Below are 20211 nucleotides of genomic sequence, written 5' to 3'. Positions count from 1 at the left end.
TGATGGGGGCGTGTAAGGCCACGTGCTCCTGGTAGGGGGTATAGTACTTGTACTGCTTCCCACAGAACTCGCAGGTGTAATTTCCGGTTTCTGCAGAGGGAGAGAGAGGTATGAGAACAGGTACCTGCCCCACCACGACGTCAGCATCTCATCTCCCAGTCCCCAAATCCTCTTCATTCTGGGATCACCAACCACACTCAACTTGGACTGCGGAGTTGTACCGACAGTTTCAAATCCTGGAGTGGCCTCTCTTATAACCTCTGACAGTGAATGCTGTGTCTGGTGGGGGTTCAGGGACAGTGGCATGTACACGTATGTGCATGGTTTCTCACACACATGGAGGCCTGAGGTCAACTCTGGGTGTTCTCCTTCATAGCTGTGTGCTCTGTCTTCTGAAACAAGCCCTCTTGCTAAGTCTGGAGCTCACTGATTCGGGGTGACTGGCTAGCCAATGTGCTCCAGGAACCCACCCTTCTCCACTCTCCCAGCTCCAGGATTACAGGCATACGATGCTGCCCCTGGCTTTTCCCGTGAGTCCTGGGGATCTGAATTCAGGTCCTCATGTTGCATGCAAGCACTTTATAAACCAGGCCAACTCTCCAGCCCTAACCACTTTGTCCCTCCACTTTCCTACCTGTATGAGAGAGATAACAGGAGGGCCATCCTAGAGGACTGCTGTGAGGGTTAGCTCTGAGAGTGAAATACTGAGAACAGTGCTGGCACTTCCTGGTCTCAAAAGCTCCACCCCTGGAGCTCAGGAGACCCAGCCGACTCCCAAAGTCAACCTTTCCATCAGCCTTTCTGCAAGCCCTCCTCACTGCAGGGGTCACAACCATGGTCCCTTATCTCCAGGGTGTCTCCACCCAGCAGAGTTGGGATACCACTTCTTGGTCCTCATTAGGCTTAAATATTTACTTATTTATTTAACTGTACACGCATCTGATGTGTGTGCAGGTGCTTGTGTGCCTCAGAGTACATGTAGAGGTCAGAGAACGACTTTATGGGGTTGGTTCTCTCCTTCCACCTTTCAGGTTTGAGGGATCAAGCCCAGGTATCAGGCATATGATGTAATGAGGTAAGCACTTTAACCCCTGGACCATCTAGCTAACCCATCACCAGACTTTATCTTCATATCTCTCTAGGGTCTGCCTAAATTCTCCTTTAAAGATGTCTGATAGAAAATGGTTCATTTGGGAACAGTTATAAAATACTGATAAGCACAAGCTCGCTGGTTTTAAAAGGAGCAAGAGCTATCTTCTGTGATCCCTACACCAAGGAGAACATCATACCCCAGTGCAACACCAGCTGCCCCGCCCTGCCCCAGGCCCTCTTCACCCTCCTCTAGGGCGTTTTTCTGCTGCTACCATTTGTCTGGCTCCTATGGCCTTGAATTAGCTAGCCCTGATCAATATCCTCTTTGTAACCTGGTGTATTCAATCGACAATACTTTGTGGACATCTTGCCCAATCGATAAGTATTGATCTCCAGGACGGCCTTTATCGGCTGCATGGCTCCCATGGGACTTGGGAATTTGCTGAGCCAGTTGCCCTCCACCAAGGAACATTCATATTGTTTCAAGTCACTCCGCTCCCATATATATATATATATATATATATATATATATATATATATATATATAAAAAAAAAAGCTGTAATCCACGCCCTTGCAGGGGCTTTTGCACATCTGCTCATTAGTTTGGCACAGGATTGCAAAGGAAAGCTCCCCACTCAGGAGCCTGCCGGGGACATTCTAGGGGTAGGGGTGGGGAAGGGGCATGCCTTCGGGAGGCTGCCGGCAACCACAGCACCATCATCCACACACTGTACTCTCGCTACCTGGCTATTCTGTATATTGACCTGGGAGGGAGGGCCCAATTACACTACAGGTTTTATTTTCCATTTCTTTGATTTCGGAGGACATTGATTATTTTTCTTGTATAATTAACAATAGTTTTTCTTTTGTGAATTTCCTTTAAAAATTGCTAAATTATTTGTACATTCCTGATATCAACATTTGGTCACACATATTAGAGGTTTCTTAGGCCTCTTGCTTTCCTCTCCCAAGACAGAAGCTTTAGGGTTTTGAGTGGTTAAACAATTTTTGGAACTGACACATAATACTAAAAAGATAAGCATTTTAGTTCCTGTCAAGGTTGTTAGATCAACTTTATTCATTATATTACTATAAATAGAAGATTAATTATAAATATGGTATTAATTATATCATTTCAATCTTATAACCTTATCCACTTGTTCCAGCAAAGACTAGAGCCTGTGATAAACCTTCCCATTGCATTGCTTTTCTGGATTTACCTTTTTATTTAGGTACATTATTGCTTGGTGCATGAAAGCTTGTGGCTCAAATCTCTACCGCAGGGCCAGGAATGGAGCAAGTCCAACTTGCCTAGCATGCAGGATGCCCTATGCCCCCCCCCCCCATTCTGCAAAAACGGCACACGGTGGTAAACGATTGCAATCCCAGCAACAAGGAGAAAGAGAGAGGAGGATCAGAGATTCAAAGTGATCCTCATCTACATATGGAAATCTAAGTCATCCTGGGCTACGTGACATGAGACCCTGTCCTGCACACTGCTCCAAAGTGGCTCCTGGACCACTGGAGCCTGACAGAAACCCAGTATCTATGGACTTGCCCAAGATCTGCTGAAAGAAAATCTCTATGGGTGTGGCCCATAAATTTATGTTTTAATAAGAACATTCTAATGCATGGGAAAGTTTAAGAAGCATTGCTTGAACATTTAATTAAACCATTTTATTAGTTCATCTGGCATTAATATTATTAAGTTCCTAGTGATGTGTCAGGTCGCGATTTCTACTTGTTTCCATGTATCTAATGACATGTTCCTACACGTTCCTATACTTTCATTCATTAAGCAGCGATGACACTAAAGAGTAGGCTGAGCAGAAACTGTTATGTCTCTGTCCTCAAGGAGCTGTGTGGAAAGGAAGACAGAAGGATTAAATCATCACACGACTTTCAAACTGCACCCTTGGTATGTATACTCAAGAAAACAGACAGCACCACAAAAAAAGCCATGACAGGGCCTTTAATCTCTTTAAGGGAGTAGGGGAAAGTCCCCGAGAAAGACACACTGAAGCAAAGAGAAAAGATAAGGAAAGAAGTAGGTGTGATGATAGTAAACCATTAGTGATTGGGATTATTTCAAATGAACTTGACAGCTTCTGTTTTCTCAGTGGGGAGATTATACTGGCTGCTTTTATTGTGATGATCGATTTGGTTTTACATGGTGAAAATCCCTAGTCTCCAAACCCGAAATGCTCCAACAAGAAAGATGCCACAAGTAGGAAACTCCAAGCTCTGAATCTTTGTGTCACACATAATGTCATTACAAATATTTAATGAAGTTACTTAGAGGTTATCTACACACACATATATGAAAGAGGTAAATTCTGCATTTAGACTCAGATTCCATCCTAGAATATTTGATTCTGATATGCAAAAATCTAAAAATTATTAGTCTTAAGCATTTTAGCTACAGAAGACTCAACCTGTACTTATCTTCTGTTTTTCGTGCTTTATACTCTCTGGTTTGGCTTCCTGGGCTCTGATTTTTAGGATATGAGCTCTTTGCTTTTCCATTTTCACCTGTGTTCCATTATTTTTCAATATTCCTTATTATTTTAGACAGCGTATAAGATGTATTTCTTTAATTGTTAACAGTGGGGTAGAAATACAGTCTTTGACTGCTGAGGGTGCTTAACCTGGTGCTTATTAAACTGAAAAACTATGTATTTGTATTTACGTATGTCTGTGTGGATGCCGTGAGTGTGTGGCCACGGAGGCCAGAAGAAGACGTCAGGTCTCCTGGAGCTGGGGCTATAGGTGTGTGCTCTAGACTGCTGAAACTAAACTTAGGTCCTCTGGGAGAGCAGCCTTTAAGCTGCCCTCTCTGCAGACCTCTCTAAGACTTTAAGCATATGTAAGGAAGTCTCACAGCACAGATCAACCACTGGGCTCTACTCCAGAGATTACGACAGGTTTGGGCTAGAGTCAAAAATTCACATTTCAGATAAATGTCAAGGAGTTGATCCTGCTGGTCTGGGGCCACACTCTGAGCAGGATGGGACCAGCCAGTCCTGGAGTGTGCACAGCACTGTAACACTTTACTGCGTTACCAATCCAGGCCTCTCTCTCTAGCTGTGGAGAATACGCTATGGTTCCTGCCCCCAGCTCCAGATTAGTCAGAGCACACCGAGCAGGGGCAAGCAACCACCCATGCTTCTCCCACACAGCCTCACCCTAAGTTTAGGAGCTAGAGATTCACTGTTTTCTCAGTCCACAAAGTGACTTTCACACTCCCACGTACCCAAAGTTTACTATGGATATGACAGGTACTGAGCACTCCCCTCTGCAGACACTGTCCTCTGCAGGCTCCTGAATGGTTCAAGAAGAATCAGGAAAAAAGCTACAAACTACCCCTGAGCATGTTGAGATGGGCGGAAGAAAAGGCCCCAAGGGCATCTGGAACCTTCCAAGACCAGGGAGAGCTTCCTTCTGCACAGCACACCGCTCTCCTTTGCCTTAGCTCATCAGATTTCCTTATTGCCTCAGTCTGTTTTGCTGTGTGCTTTTATAAACAGCCTTGGATCCTTGTCGTAACAAACAGTTGAAATCAATAAAGAAATGCCTCTTCTTGCAGGATAGTAACCAAGGCACAGGAAACAGGTGAAAGGAACAAGCTGGAACTTTTTGAAGGGCTGGATGGAAGTCTCCTCCTGGCAGCCGTGTGTTTCTCTCCATCCTGAACTCTGAGTTCCTCCACCTGAGTTCCTCTCCTGAGTTCCTCTCCATCCTGAACTCTGGCTCAGCCTCATAAACACCAAGTCTAGACAGTGGCTCCTAGAACTCAGAGTCCTCTAAGATGAATCCAGCATTGTGCCTCCTTCCCTTGCTAGAGCCAGCCCCAGCCCCAGCCCCAGCCCCAGCCCCAGCCCCAGCCCCAGCCCCAGCCCCAGCTCTGCATGTGATGTGGGGTTCCATCCCCACCTATACCTGCCCTGCAAGCCTCTCAACTTTCATTCTGAGCTTCTTTGACCCCTGAAGATCCCTAGGTGCTTTGGGTTCTAACTGTCTACTCACTTGTCTCTGGTCCCACACCCCGATCTCCACGGGAATTACCCAAGTGAAGGGCCACAACTGTCATCCACATGAGTACAACCTAAAGACATACAAGTTACAAGCATGGTTCTTGTCCTTAGGGGCTTTATGAGATAAGTGTCTCTGTCTGCAGATGGCTGCCCTACTCACTGAGAGGTCCCTCGAATGACCTCAGCCATCACCCTCTGAGCACCTGGTATGTTCCAGAACTGTTCTAACAAGCAGTCTGTGATTTCATTAACATCTACCAAGTCTGTAGGGAGTGTTGCCCTCACCGCTATGGGAGGCTGAACTTCAGGTACCTAACAGACTAAGGGGAAACCATAAATAAATGGCTGAAGTAAAAGCTAACATGCAGCTGCCAGCCGACTACTTTCACTGCCCTGACCTTGACCACATACTTTCTGCAGCTCCTTGAAAGCTAATATCCTGAGACTGCCCAGCCCAACTGGCAGGTGTGCACACAGCTGCAAGGTTCAGGCCACAACCTTCCCAGCAGTGTAGCTCAGCCCACGTTCCTCACCCAGCCCAGCCAGCCCTTGGCCCCAGGGTCCCGCATACTTGGTCCGATTTTCTGGAAAGGCTCTGGAGGCTCTTCCTTCACCTCATCAGTTGCCACGACACCTTGGTCAAAGGGGTCTGTGGGAGAACACATGGCCTTAGCATGCTGGTCACCCAAGACATAGGAACCCAGCTGGACACAGAGAAATTGGGTGGCCACAAACACTTACCTGCCCGATTCTCGGGAGCCCCTTCCACACTGAACACTGTACCCAGACGGGAGGCGACAGCCACAGGAGGAAAAAAGCGAACAGGAGCCCAGTTAGTCCCTGGCCATTGCTACCTCTGCCAGCCAGCTTCATGGGGCAGCCTGGACACCAGCTTCATGGGTCTTCATGGACACCAGGAGGCTGGATCTGGCCCTTAAGAAAACCCAGGGAGGCCCATCCCATCCCGGCCTGCTCCGCCTCCTCCTCACTAGGGGCAGGGGCCCACCCTTAGACGCTTGCTGCTCAGAACTCCTTAGCAGGCATAGCAGGGATGGAAGAGCAGGAAAAGGAGGATGAGAGGAAAAAGGGAGGTGAGGGTAGAGGCAGGAAGCAGGCGGCAGAAGCATCCCTGGTGTTATATCACCACTCAGTGCTGACGTGTAGGGCTAGATAGGGAACCTCAAGTCCTTCCTGGGCTTTAACCCTTTCGATAGGAGTCTTAAGACTCTATAGATGAATGACTTGAATTTATATATCAAGTTTTAATATCCACATCTACAATCTAAGATGCTCAAAGGACATTATTAACTTTAAGAAATTGATTTAATTTCACTACAAAATACAAACACTCAACACAAAATTGTAAAATGACCAGACATGAAGTTTCAACACCCATTTTGACCTATAAAAAACCATCAGTTATATATGAATCAGCCACAGAAGGGAATGTGGGCATGAAGGGATGTTCCTATCTCAGAATCCTGCACGGTAGGTCCCTCTCCTCAGGGCTCTGGCACTATGTGGGGAGAGTGTTCTTAAGGAAGGACATTTCTCTGGTGTGACTCCCAAGAGTGAGGGGCCTGACTCACCATCCACAGCATGCAGATCTCGGTGCTCCTGGAAGCAGCTGTAGTATTTGTATTTCTTCCCACAGATGTCACACGTGTACCTGAAATTGTCTGGAGGGAGGAACAGAAAGACGCTGAGCTTAGCAGAACACTGGTCACCAGGCATGAGGTTGCTGGTCAGTGCACCAGACCCTGGAGTCAAGATGGAACCAAGCCAGTCTGGCCTCCTCTGAAAAGAGAAGGGTGTGGTCCTACTCACTTCCTGGACCTCTGAGCAGCACCTCCTCCATGCTTAGCTGGGTCCCCCTCCAAACCTCCCTCAGACTTCATTCCAGGGCAGCATTAGATTGCAATCTGGGACTACATGGCTTGGTTTGTGACAGCAGGTGTCCTTTGTGGAGATCCAGACTCATAAGATACTGGGAGCCCTGATTCTCAAACCAACCCTCAAACCTTCCCCATGAGAGCTGAGGTCTCCAGAACCTGGTTCTGATGAGTTTCATCCCCAGTCACAGAAGAGTATGATTTCTTCAGCTCTCATGGTGAAGGACAGCTGCAACTGTGAGCGAGTCAGCTGAGCCAAGCCCTTTCCTTGGGTTAAACAGTCTTTTCAACAGAGGGAAGAAGCAGTCTCCCATTAACGTATGAGCAAACTAAACAGAAGAAATCTGTCCCAAATCCTACAGTAAGGTGGACTCTTCAAGATATGCTGATAACCCCTGTAGCTCGTGTTGACATCCTGTGTAACTCCTTCTCTTGAGGTGCTTCTAATTAGGAGAATGGGGTCAAAGTGATGGGAATGTCACTCTGGAAGTTAGGTGATAGGCAGCCAGGATGCTGGCCTTGCACATGCTACCTGCCCCTGCTCACGCTATGGTTGGCTGCTATGTTCTCATGGAGACATAGAGGCAGGCATCAAGAAGTTGAGTTTGGCCATCTGTGAGTGGCTACTGGGAACTGAGGCCCTCAGACCAACAATTTGAGAGAGTCCTGCAACCCCCAACTCCTCATTCAAGCAAACCGAGAAGAAACCCCTGCCAGATGAGCCCTGGGAAGAGACCACAGCTCTGGCCAAACCTACCTGTAGTACTGTGGGAGTCTCCGAGCCAGAGGACCCTGAAAAGCCACACTCAAATTCCCAACCATAGAATCTGGGAGAAAATCAGACTTGGCTGCTTTGAGTCATTAAGTTTTATAGACTTGTGCTGCACAGTAAGTCAGCTAACACTGTCCCAAGTTTGCTGTTCTCTAGGCCTCCCACAGCGAAGCTAGCAGAACCAGACCTATACCTTTCCCTCCAGGGTACAGTCTCTTGTATTTGAACTGGCTCATACCCAGTGTGTGTATTCTTATTGACCTATGGAGGGCCCATCAAGCCTGTATCCCTAGGGTCCCGAGGCAGCATGCAGAGCTACAGCAGCTTGCTCAAGGCATACAGAGGGAAGAAGAGAGAGCTGGGGACCAAATATTCACTTAAGTTCAAGCTAAAGCTGAGTCAGGGCACACATCCTTTCTCTCTGTGGAGATAAACCATGCAGGGGTGCTTTGCTCTGGACCCATTTCCTGTCCCTCAGCATACTCTGTGCCAAGGCTGCACCACCCTGAAATGGGGTGGGAAGTTTTCTGTCTCTTCTCTCAGCTGAACTCAGGGACACAAAGGACATTAGCTACCTTTCCCCTACCCATCATCCCTGGAATGATGGCCTTTCAAGGTATCTTAGCAGCTGTCAAGACTACAGACATAGGGCTGGAGAGATGGCTCAGAGGTTAGAGCACTGGCTGCTCTTCCAGAGATCCTGAGTTCAATTCTCAGAAACCACATGGTGGCTCAGGACCATCTATAGTGAGATCTGGTGCCGTATTCAGGCCTGCTGGCACATATGCAGGCAGAAACCTGTATAAATAATACATAAATCTTAAAAAAAAAAAAGACTACAGAGATGAACTGTTGCTACCTGAGGAGCCATAGCTTAGGCGTTTGTAGATATTCACAGGGTCTGAGTACCAGTATCCTCCAACGGAGAGCTGAGGGTGTATGAGATGAAAGGTATGGTTTCTGACCCCTTTGTTTTCCATATTACTTTTTTAAGTGGGGGGTACTGATCAGGTGACTCTAGTTCAGCATCACCTCTTTCCCCATGGCATGCAAGACAGCTCAGATAAAAACCTTTCCTCCCATTCTGTCCAAAAGCCTCAGCTTCTACCACAATTCCATCTTCTTCTCTGGATGCCAACAGGGAAAGCTACCTGAAGGCTAACTCCAGATGAGGTTTCGTCCTGCCATTCCTCGCTCAGACTGCCCAGAGCTGCCTGCCTTCTGAAGCTGCTCACTCTGCTTGCTTCTATCTCTTCTCATGGCCTCTCCTGTCAGTGGGTCTGTTCCTCTCCCGACAGGCTGCATTTACCAGCTCCGAAAAACCAGACACCCCCCTCAGCTTCCTAACACTGAAACCTACCCCCATCCACCCTGATGAATCTACACTGTCTCCTCATATTCCAGAATTTTAATGGAGGAGTTGAAGAGGAAGAGAGTTATTCCCAAAGTAGTCTGCCAGTGGAACATGTTTTCACAAGAGAGCTTGGCATCTCAGGAATGCCACCATGAACCTGTTAGAGGAGGCAGATTCTGGGATGAGACAGGTAAGCCCAAACCAGACTCTACCATTGACAAAAGTACGAGTGACTTTGGACACATTCCCAAATGCCTCTGTGACATGGGAATAACAACAGCTCCTTGTAATGAAAGGAACCAGATCCAGCTGTAGGGCATTTTCTTAATTAGTGATTGATGGCAGAGGACCCAGCCCACTGAGAGTGGCATTGAGCTGGTGGTTCTGGTTTCTGTAAGAAAGCAGCTGAGCAAGCTACGGGGAGCAAGCCAGTGAGTAGTACCCCTCCATGGCCTTTGCGGCAGCTCCTGCCTCCAGGTTTCTGTCTGTTTTGAGTTCCTGTCCTGACTTGATGGTCAGTAATGTACAAATGTTGGCCAAATAAGCCTCTTTTCTCCCCAGGTTGCCTTTGGTCATAGTGTTTCATCACAGCAAATAGTAACCCTAAATCAGACAGAACACAATGGCTACCACCTGACTAATAGGGTAAATGTCACCTGGCAGGATTTTTCAAATAAGACTTAGGAGATGAACTGGGAACTAGAGGAGTTTTTGGCAGGGGGCTGGTCTTTTTTTGATCCTCTCATCCTGAAGGAAGTGTGATTGGATGGATATGTCTCTATGTCTGTGTATGAGTGGGCCATCTCCCTGCTAAATGCATGGCAGGTCCTTGGACTAAGTATAAGGACCTGTTAACCAGGCCAGCCTCTGCTGCTAACAAGCCTCACAACTTCCACTTCCTGGGACTCGGGGTCTTCATGTGCAGAGCAGCAGGCTGGGGTTGATATTCTCCATTGGAGCCTTTCAGTTCCAGTGCCCTACAGCCTGTGCCAAGGCCAGCTCAGAAGCTCACTAGACACAAAGCACTGCTGCTACTGACCTAGGTTGGGACAGAGAAGATGGCACTCCAGCCATGAGAAAAAGTGGCCCATACAGAAGGAAAGAAAAAATGAGGAAAGGTCTAAAAATACTCCTACCACAGCACCAACACCAGGGAGCCCATACAGTGGAGAGCAAACACAGCACACAGTCCACTGACAGGCTTCCAGGGAGGCCAGGGACCCAGAATAGCCAAGGAAGGAAGGATAAACAAAGAAGGTCTTTAAATGTGTGGTTGGCCACAGGCAGACCGCAGGGGCCAGAAAAGAAGGGCGGAGCTACTGAAGCAGCCAGGGACGGGGCGGGGCAGGGAGAGACAGCTGCCATGCCTCCAGCCATAGTCTGTCAGGTGTCTAGCCAAGCTAAACACAGAGGAGCCATATCAGCTTTGCTTACCTCTCTAGAGTGGGTGACTCGAGAACAATGTTCTCAGGGTCTTGCCTCAGGTAGGGCTTCAGCTCAAGCTAGCTTATACCCTAACCTACTTTGTTTTAGGTAACATTTATTACCCTTAAGCATGTTATAATGGTGTAACAAACACAATGAACAGGGTGACATATTGGTTCCCTGGGCCAGGTTTGCCACTGCCTTTACTGTAGGACTCTAGCCTCATGTCTTCTTGAAGTTTCCACTCGAGTGAGCGGCTGAGGATGGAGATGCCATACCTCTGAAGTATAACCTTCTCACCATTCAGTCCTCTACAGAAAACACTTCTTGGCCCACACAGAACCAAGTGTTTAGGTCTTAAGCAAGCATCCTGATCTCTTTCCACCCACAGAAGCACTGTGGAACTGGACCCTTGGCTGAAGAAAAGGAAGGTGGCATACCTTTCAGGGGTGCCCAGCCTTCTGACTTCCATTAGCACTCCTGTCCCCCAAAGCCTGTGCTTTCTGACAGACTCAGCAGATGAGCCCCTCTGTACTGGCTTCACTGTGCACACACCGCGGGCACCTAGACCGCATCCACCCTCACTCCTGCATGCAGTCCACGACGGACAGCATTTGCTCAGCCACCCCTAACGCTGGGCATCTGGGTAGCTTCTGCTTCAGACTTGTCAGGGACAATGCTCCAAGAACATTCTCGTTTGAGTCTTCTGATGGACTAGACATACGCCCATGTGGGACAGTCGCTGAGGGTAGAACTCCTAAAGCTCTGGCTGTGCACAGGGCGGGAGGCAGGGGCTGGAGGCTATGGGAGGGTAGAGGTGTCACCTCAGAGCGTACCCCAGGAGCTGTCTGTTTACCATCCCATGGGGTTAGAGTTGGAGAGAGGGTAAGGAGGACCTGTAAGCATCCGTCACAGGGGCCCAACATCTGGAACCCTAGGACAAAGCAGCAAGGAGCAACTGTGCCCAAGGCTAAGAGTCCTCTGAGAGAACTGTACTTCAGCACAGACTATAGAACCCAAGGCCCATAAGCCAGGGTCCAGGAAGGTTCTTCCTAGAGATGTTCATGGTGGCTCAGGACACCCAGAGCAAAGAGGTCACCTATGCTCACGTGGGCACAGCTCAAGGTTTCCCAAACGTGGACAGAGAACCCTTTTCTGAGATCCTCCTCTTCGGAATGTGCATCCTATGGAACTCACTTTGAGGAGGCCTGTTCTGATTTCATAGGGCCCCTCTGGTCCCAAAGCCTGGGCTCCAGCAATGTGTTTCTCAAAGGCTGTCCTGGGGAGGAAGGAACAGCTGCTTTCCATGCCCACTGCTTGATCCCCACCAGCCCAGGAGGTGGAAAAGTACTCACTGCTCTGGGAGGCTCCCTCCCCTGAGGTGGCTTCGGTATCTGTGAGAGAAAAAGAAGAGAGAGAGGAAGGAGGTAGCCAACTGGCAAGGATGATGACAGGGACAGGGCTGTGCCAAGGAAGAGACTGAGTGGAGCAGCTGAGAGGAGTCCCAAAGGGCTGTGCAGCCACGGATGCTATGAGGGACATGAGGGACAGAGGCCCATTTCTGCCCTGAGGCTCAACACCAGGAGGGCCGGCCTCCTGGCTCAGGAGAAGCAAGTGCCAGTCCGTTTCTCCCCTGAACTTCAGAATGGGAAAGAGCTGCTGGCCCCTCTCTTGTGTTGTCAAGAAGAACATGAGATGTTATAAGCTCATGGCCTCTTGGGGGAGGGGCAGGTGATAACAGAGCAAGGCTGAGCATCCCTAAAGTCCTCAAGGCCAAAACCAGGGGCCTGACATCTGCCCTCCCCCACCCCATCATTCTTCCCACATCAAGAAGGCTTCTCGCTTTTCATGGCCACCCCTCCTATGGCTGAAGTAGGATAAACTCTCAGGGCCTCTGGGGTTAGCAGGCAGAGCACAGGACAGCTGGGTGCCACTCACCTCGGTGAGCCCGCACATGGGTCTGGAAGCAGTTGTAGTACTTGTACTTCTTGCCACAGATCCCGCATTCATAGGATCCTAAAAAAACAGCAGGGGAAAGGGCCCATCAGCCACCTTGCCACCACCAGGCCCAGGACCTACAAGTGTCACTGGGCAGGGATGCTGCCTTGGTAGACAAAAGGGCACCGAGGACCAGCAGAGACAGCAGAGCTGGGGTTCATGAAGTCTGGGCTTTGCATCCACCTGCAACCATGTCTGTAGGATAAAGGGGACAGCCATGACTACGACCTGCACTTACACACTGACGGAAAAGAAGGAGAGGAACCCAGCGTTTTCTGCGATGAGCCACAGCATCATAACCATGTCACTCCTTAATTTCAGGATGACCTGCTTCCAGCATGGGTCAGAGACGAAGACCACAGGCTTCAAGTCAGGCCACAGGGGTTCCAGCCCCCATTCTGCACCTGCCAGCGGCCTGACCCTAGTAACTTCTCCAGACACTACAGGCTCTGGTCTGCTCACCTCCCTCCGGACAGTTCTTCACTCTAGCAATTGTCCAGTCCCACTATAGACAAGTTTACAAGAACAGCAGTCCACACCTGCTAAGGTACCACAGTGTTCTCAGACACAGAGAACAGCCCCTCAGCATGTGTATGCATGCACACATGTACACACACACACACACACACACACACACACACAAAAAAAACTGACTTTTGCCCTTGGAACCTTTTCCCAGTGCAGAGAAGTAAAACATCTGACCTTCAAGGGGACCCAAAAATGACCTACCATATAGGGCCTGGGACAAGGTCCATGGCGAAAAGGCTGAACCCAGCCAACAGGACCTAACCTAGCAGGGAGCCTGCCCGTCTCCATTGGGCGGAGCCCTCCTGCAGGCTTGAGGCTACCTGGCCCCAGCTCCCACCTTCTCCAACAGAAAGGCCAGGAAGCATGTGCAAGTCTTGGTCCCAGGATGGTCATACACGAGCTGCTGGGTCTGGGAGCCTGGGCATGCACTGTTTCAGGGAACATCCGACACCCGCCAGGCAAGGTGGGGAGTATCACTTCCTTAGTGCAGGCCCCGAGGAGGTGCTCGGCTTTGCCATTCACAAAGTTTCTTCTCTGTAGAAGGCAAGGGGCCAACGAGAAGACTAAGTACAGGAGGACCACATCCCTTACAGGCACACGGGGAGTGAGAGTTAGCGCTGTCACTTTTGTTCTATGCCTAGAAGCAGAGACTCTACTGTTGGGCAGCCTTGAAGAGTCTGTATGCTCATCCCGCTCCTGCACCTGGACTCACCTTAATTGTCTGAGTCTTGAATTCCTCACCGGGCTACAGGACTGGGGCTCCCAGCTCTCACAGAGATAGCAAGGCACGGACAGAGCACATGAGCCACTGGCACGGAGGAAGTACTAGGGGCCAGCGGCCAGTGCCTGTGTTACTCAGAGTCACTCCAGGGCCACTGCCATCCTCATGCCACGCAGCACTCAGCACGTTGCCTTTTAGGGGTTTGTGCATACATCGCTCTGCCACGCTGGGGAAGACACAAACCAGCAGTGGCTAGAGCATGTATATCTCTCCGCTTTCAGCCCTGTGGCTGGGGTATTCCATGGTGGCTTGCTATTATAGTCATCAATCACTAAGTGATAACTTCCTGACTTTCTTCTGAACGCCTCCGCCTACTCTAACAGTTTCTGCCAGCTTCTTTCCACCAACCAAAGATTTATTGAACATTTGCAATGGCCAGGCATCGAGGCTCAGCAGTGAGAGAGATGTGATCCCTGCCCTCCATCTAATGAGGGGCAGATGGGGCAACGGGGATGGGGATAACTTCGTGGTGGTGTTGTGACAGCCGGAATAGGACCTGAAGGCTCGAGGTAGGGTCCCGGGCTAGTTGTAGTGAGGAGTGAAGTCTATAGAGTCAGCCCTGTTTATAATGTATGAGAGGCAATTCATTTAAGGCAATCCATGTCTTCTACTTATGGAGAGCTGAAGGTGTGAGCTGCCTTGTGTGAGGCCTCTGACCACCTCCCCAACCCCGACATAGTGAGGATGAACACCATATGCTGGCAAAAGGGATTCCCAAATTCACCCTCCAATCACCCTTGGTCCCTGTGTGTGGAAGGTATTAAATGGGCAGAGAAATGGGAAGCTCACCAGAGTAGAGGCCTCACTGAGCAGTAAGGGCAACAAAACTGGGTGCAACTCACTGACAACAAATCAGGAAAACTCCCAGGAAGTTCCAGGATTCCTCTCTGGGGAACAATGCCCATGAGGGTGAGGAGTGGTGTCACCATGAGTCCTCAGGATAAGGCCTGGTATTCAGCAGGCACTCAATAAGTAGCTGTGGTGACCACCAGCACTTCAAAAATGCTTTCTTCGGAACTAAGTTTCCACACTCACAGGAGAAGGAGGGTCATGGCCAACAGTGACAGATGAAATGCTGAACACATGGCCCTGTGCTGGTGAGACACAAGGCACCAAGATGCTACGGGTCCTGCAGGGGAGGATGAAGGTCCCAAACATAGGTTGCTATGGGACCTGCCCTTTCCCATGGCTGTATGTCATCCATAGGAAGCCTTGCTGAACTCATCCTGAGAGTCTAGACCAGCAGATGTCCAGATGCCTGTCATCCCTAAGGGAAGACTCAAATCTGCTCACAAGGGCTACCTGGGTACGGGTAAGGGCCTGAGATACTAGCAGAGTATACAACTGGCATCCATGGCCAGCTGTGCCCACCCTCCATGCTGACCTGGATCAGGCCATGTCCCTCAGCCATCACCTACCAGATTCATATCTCAAAGCTTGGTCAAAACTCCAGGTCCCTGAATACCGACTGCGAACAGATCCGCCGTGGGGGCTGCCTTCCGGAGCTTTTCCATCTGAATTACGTAAGAAATCAGAAAGAGCCCTTAATGTTGGAGAATGCCTTATGATTTAGCTTTAGGGCCAAGGCCAGCTAGAGAAGGGGATGGCCAGGCACACGGGCTATCAGGGCCTCAGTGTCCCTGGTTCACACAGTAGGAATAGGTAGGGTCATGTGGCAACCTCCTCCCTTGCTAACTTATGCTGGCAGCTGCGTGAGGTGGCACACGCCTATAATCCCCAAGCTCAGGAGGCTGAGGTGGAAAGATGGCAGGTCCAAGGTTAGCCTGCTACACTACACGGTGAGTTTTAGGCCAGACTGAGCTACAGAGTCTCAAAACTAATAAATAGGGCTGGGGAGCCAACTCAGCTGGAATAGCACCAGCCTTGCAAGCAGGAAGAGCTGAATTTGATCCCCAGAAACCGTGTAAAGACATTGGTCATGTGGTGCACACTTAGAGTCCTAATGCTGTCCACAGGACAGGACAGGTGAGGACAGATCTATCCTTGGTGCTGGCTGCCCAGCCAGAATATCATACTTGGTGAGTTCTGGGGCAACAAGAGACCCTGCTTGAATCCAAAGGGGGGAAGCTGGTACGTGAGGATGATCCCTGAGTACCTGAGGTTGTCCTGTGGCCTCTACACAGACACACACACACACACACACACACACACACACACACAGTCTAACAGAGCTGTAAATGAAGAGACATTAAAGACATTGTCTAAAGATGGACCGTCATGTGGTTTTTGGCATATGTCTTGGAAGAAGTTCAAAGACTCAAGTGACACCATGAAGCAAATCCCAGGGTCTCCAGCTCCCTGCTCACATGCTCCAGCCCTCCAAGCACTTTCCCTACAAACACCAAAAATCAGCATGAAACAAAGGCCAAGTCCTGTCTCATTCTAGTAGTAAAAATATTAATTCACAGATGCATGAGCCAACTGAGAAAGAAATAAAGCCATATCTGTTTCATCGAGAAGTGTGTTTTTGATTATTTTTTTTAAATTTTTACACTTACTATTTATCTAAATTTGTTCTTGACAAACCACATGCTAATCAGAACTCAATCTGGAGGAAAAATTAAAAGGTTTTAAAATGTAGAGCTTTATGACCCAGGAAATTTCCATTTCAATTTATGTACCTCTTGTTGTGGCAGAAGACTGTGAAACAGTGATCAATAAAACACTTCCAAGCACAGAAGTGTATTACATTAGGGTAAAACCCTGTGGGCGAGGTAGACTAGAAACAGGAGTTCAAGGAGAAAAAAAAGGAAGACATAAAATTTCTGTCTGCTGAAGATGAGCTTGTTTGCATGTTTTATAAAGTGGTGATGGCGGACCCCAAACAGCAGTGGCATTGTGATTATTCCGAAACGCCACCTTTAAAAAACAATACAACACTCTAGGAATTACAGCCTTTACTGCTGGTGAACAATGAAAGACATTATTTTAGTAGGCTTAAACTAAGGGTGTTTAATGCAGTGGCCTATGGGGTTCCTCTTGTCACTGCAGTCATCTGGGAAGTTTTAATTCATCAGCTGAGCTGATGTCAGAACCCAGCTTGTGTTTTAGTCCACCTTTCAAGATATTCTGACAACTATTGCTTCCTTCCTGCCCTAACATTCCTGCAGACTTACACCACTGAGTATTCCAGACACAGTGGGGTAGATCCCAGGTCTCCTACCATATAGCCAAGATCCCTTTCCAACGGGGATCCTCCAGCCAGATCCCAGCCAGTTTACCCCAGATGGAGTGTCAACAGCAGAGAAAACTGGGCCTGCAGAGCAGCCAGGACTCCTCCTTCCCTCGTGCCTAGAGTAAAAAACCTAAGTGTTGGTTCTGGCAGGCTCAGGCACCAAACCCTGCCAACAGCCTATTGAAATAGGAAACCCAGTATCAGCTGGCACTATCAAGTAGGACCTGGCACCGTTGCCTCCCGGATTTGTCAAGGACCGAAGCTTACATAGCTGCGTCTGAGGAGCTATAGAACTCATCAGTCCATCCAGAGCCACAGCCACAGGCTTCCTACTGACTGGGGCTCCCTGTTCCTCCTCTACTCCCCCTCCCAGGATGGTTTTGAGCATGCAATGCTATTCACACCCAGGACACCTTCTTGCAGAATCTGTTTCCATCTGACCCTGGATTCCCCTCTTGTAGCTTGGCTGGTTGCCATCCCTCCTCTCTGTTTGCCCACCTCCAGGACCTGAAACTCATTGCCTCACAGGTTATGTTTGGTTATAGACAATTCCTGTCAGGAACGGTGTCCTGGTGGCCACTTCACACAAGTTGTGCCTCCAGGAATGGGTATGTTTAGTGCCCCCAAAACGCATAGGTGGGTATCTAGCCTCCATCACCCATTCCCTGTTCCCTACAGGCTCTGTTGCTTCTCCAGGAAACACAGTTCTTGGCTTGCCCATGTGTCCCTCCCTACACTGCATTAACACCTGGAAATGACCTGATGGGTTTAGTACTCACAAGAAGCAGAGTCCAGTGGGGGAACGACTGTTTTCTCACTCTTTCTCCATGAACATAAAACACCCCTTGCTCGATAGTACATTTTTGAAAACCAGGATAAGTAGCTGCCAGTTTCATCTCCTGGGACCAGAAAATGGTCCACAATGACGTCCTGAATGTGGTAAGCCCAGCTGGCCTTCCTTATCTCCATCTAGCACAATGATAGCAAACAGGTTCCCACTTCCAATGTTCTGATTCCAGTTGACTGGCAGTGTGCTGTGTTGACGATTCTGAGGAACGCTGCTAGAACAGTGTGAGGGGTCAGTTAACGATGCCTACCACAAACCTGGAATCGGGAGTGCCAACAGTTGTGCCTCCATGTGTGTGTGTCTGCACACATCACTCTTCATAAAGGACCTAAAACCTCATGTGTTCCAGCCCCACCCCAGGCTATAGAGCAGAGCTATGCCTACAGCTTGTCAGATGGGCAAGGCATCTGATAATTCATCCATTCACTTCTGGCTTTGTCTAACAACACTGTATCAGTATCATCTCTGTTCTTGCTAAAAAAAAAAAAAAAAAAAAAAAAATGAACCTTGGGTCTGATCCATAAGTCCCATGCCAGCTATAACTGTGCTGACATGCTAAGAGTAAGACATGGCCTTCTCAGCACAAGTCCTCTCCAGGCAGCAGCCAACCTTCTAGCAGCACCTACAGCAGGGCTCTCCCGGCCAATGTCATCCATGTGGCTACAACCCTGCTTCCACCAAGGCAGATGCCTTGGATAATGTTTGTGTCACTGGAAAAACTATGATGGCTTAGGTCCACTTGGGGAGGCTCCCATTGCCCAGAGCTGTGTGACTGAACAGGGGCATTATTCTATTCAGTAACAGAGCCCAGAGTGTGCCAGATGAGCAAAGCGCATGCTCAGTGCAAGTGTCTCAGGAACATGAACTCAGCACACTCAGATCCCACGGCAGAAAGGCACACAGACCAGCACTTCCTGCTGCCCTTCACTTATGCTCAAAAGCAGGGGTAAGGCAGATGCTATCAGGAGGTGGGCTCTTTGAAACAGGAGTAATAAGCCACCAGTGTGCTGTGTGGCTGAGACTTCTCCTCCTTTCCATAAGATCTGCCTCCCTGTAAAATGAGGGGTCAGGGCAAGTGATAGCATGGTAGCCCCACTGTCCACACCTATGCCCAGCGCAGTCTTTAACAGTCAGCTAGTCATTCTTCAAGATTCTCAACACTGAGCTCCCTAAGTGTGTTTCTCTTCCACACACAGTCCCCGGGTTCTTTCCATGGCTTCCTCGGTTATTGACAAGGTCAGGACAGCTTCCTCTGAGTCTGACCCTCTGTATAAACCGCACAACAAGGAGGACCTGCCTTGGGGACAGGAGAGGAGCCACATGGTCCTATGTGGCAGAGCTTTCCAAAGGGTGGTTTTCCTTGGGGTAACCTTAGGGCAGGTTATTGGGAAATTACCCAAGATACTCAAGACTTGGGTTCTAAGAGGCCAACCTAGAAGGGAACAGAAACTCACCTGATGCTACCTTTCTTTCTCATCCCCACCCCCAGTCCACGTCACACTGGCTTATTTCTTAGACTAGGGAGAAGAACAGGTACTAAAGAGGTTCTTCACATTGTCAACATTCAGACTGTACCACTGCAAGCTTGGTGGTACCACCGCATGCCCGTCACTGGGCACAGCACCAAGCACTTAGCACATCTCCTACCTTCACAAGACACACGAAAGTGTATGGTGAGCACCGTGGCACACAGAGGCCTCACACTATGAGTCAGAGACCCTAGATGTGCTCTCCATCACCAGCACCACAGAGACGAGCTCCTCGGTCAACACCGTTCTGTCCCCTACCATTTGATTACCACATCCATAAGGTGGCCAGGGTGGGTCCTCATTTAACAAATGAGGACACGAAGGGATAGTAAGACCTGGCTGTTGAGCAGCAGCTGAGTGGGAAATGAGCACCTCTGGCTGGCAGGATGCCTGAGGGCCCAGGGCCACCACTGTATGGGCTGCTGGCTCAGGGAAGGCCCTCCATATTTCTCTGGCCTGCCTGCTAGAGGCCTTCCCGACCAGATGTGCACTCAGCTAGCTACCCTTCCTGGACAGATGGCTGCTGGGCTTAAAGAGTGTTGACATACCTTCACCAGTAATACGGGCATACCCTCTTCTCCATTCATAGATCATGGAGGAAGCTTGGGCCTTGGCTTTGTGGGGTGAATGTTGAGGGGCAGAGGTCAATCAAGGATCCCCACCAAACATCTTCCCATGTTCAACTGTCTTTCATGCTGCCTGTGGGATGTGGCTATTTCCTAGCCTCCTCAGATGAGGTGGGGCCATGTGAATAGTTTGCTC

At 49.2% G+C, this 20211-nt stretch overlaps 1 protein-coding gene across 1 annotated transcript in view; it reads right to left on the bottom strand.

Moving 5' to 3' along the window:
* Positions 1-20211, bottom strand: part of Znf618 (zinc finger protein 618) — a 78457-nt gene that overhangs the window by 39108 nt on the left and 19138 nt on the right. The window contains exons 3-8 of the mRNA XM_055611720.1: positions 12509-12586; positions 11926-11964; positions 6717-6806; positions 5869-5904; positions 5699-5776; positions 1-90 (exon numbers count right to left, since the gene is read on the bottom strand). Coding sequence (XP_055467695.1) covers positions 1-90; positions 5699-5776; positions 5869-5904; positions 6717-6806; positions 11926-11964; positions 12509-12586 — 411 coding nt within the window. The remainder of the gene's footprint in view (positions 91-5698; positions 5777-5868; positions 5905-6716; positions 6807-11925; positions 11965-12508; positions 12587-20211) is intronic.

This window comes from Psammomys obesus, unplaced genomic scaffold (genome assembly GCF_907164565.1).
Source record: "Psammomys obesus unplaced genomic scaffold, mPsaObe1.curated_primary_1811, whole genome shotgun sequence".
Taxonomy (NCBI): Eukaryota; Metazoa; Chordata; class Mammalia; order Rodentia; family Muridae; genus Psammomys; species Psammomys obesus.
The sequence above is the reverse complement of the archived record's forward strand: the minus strand, read 5'-3'. Positions and strand labels throughout refer to the sequence as shown.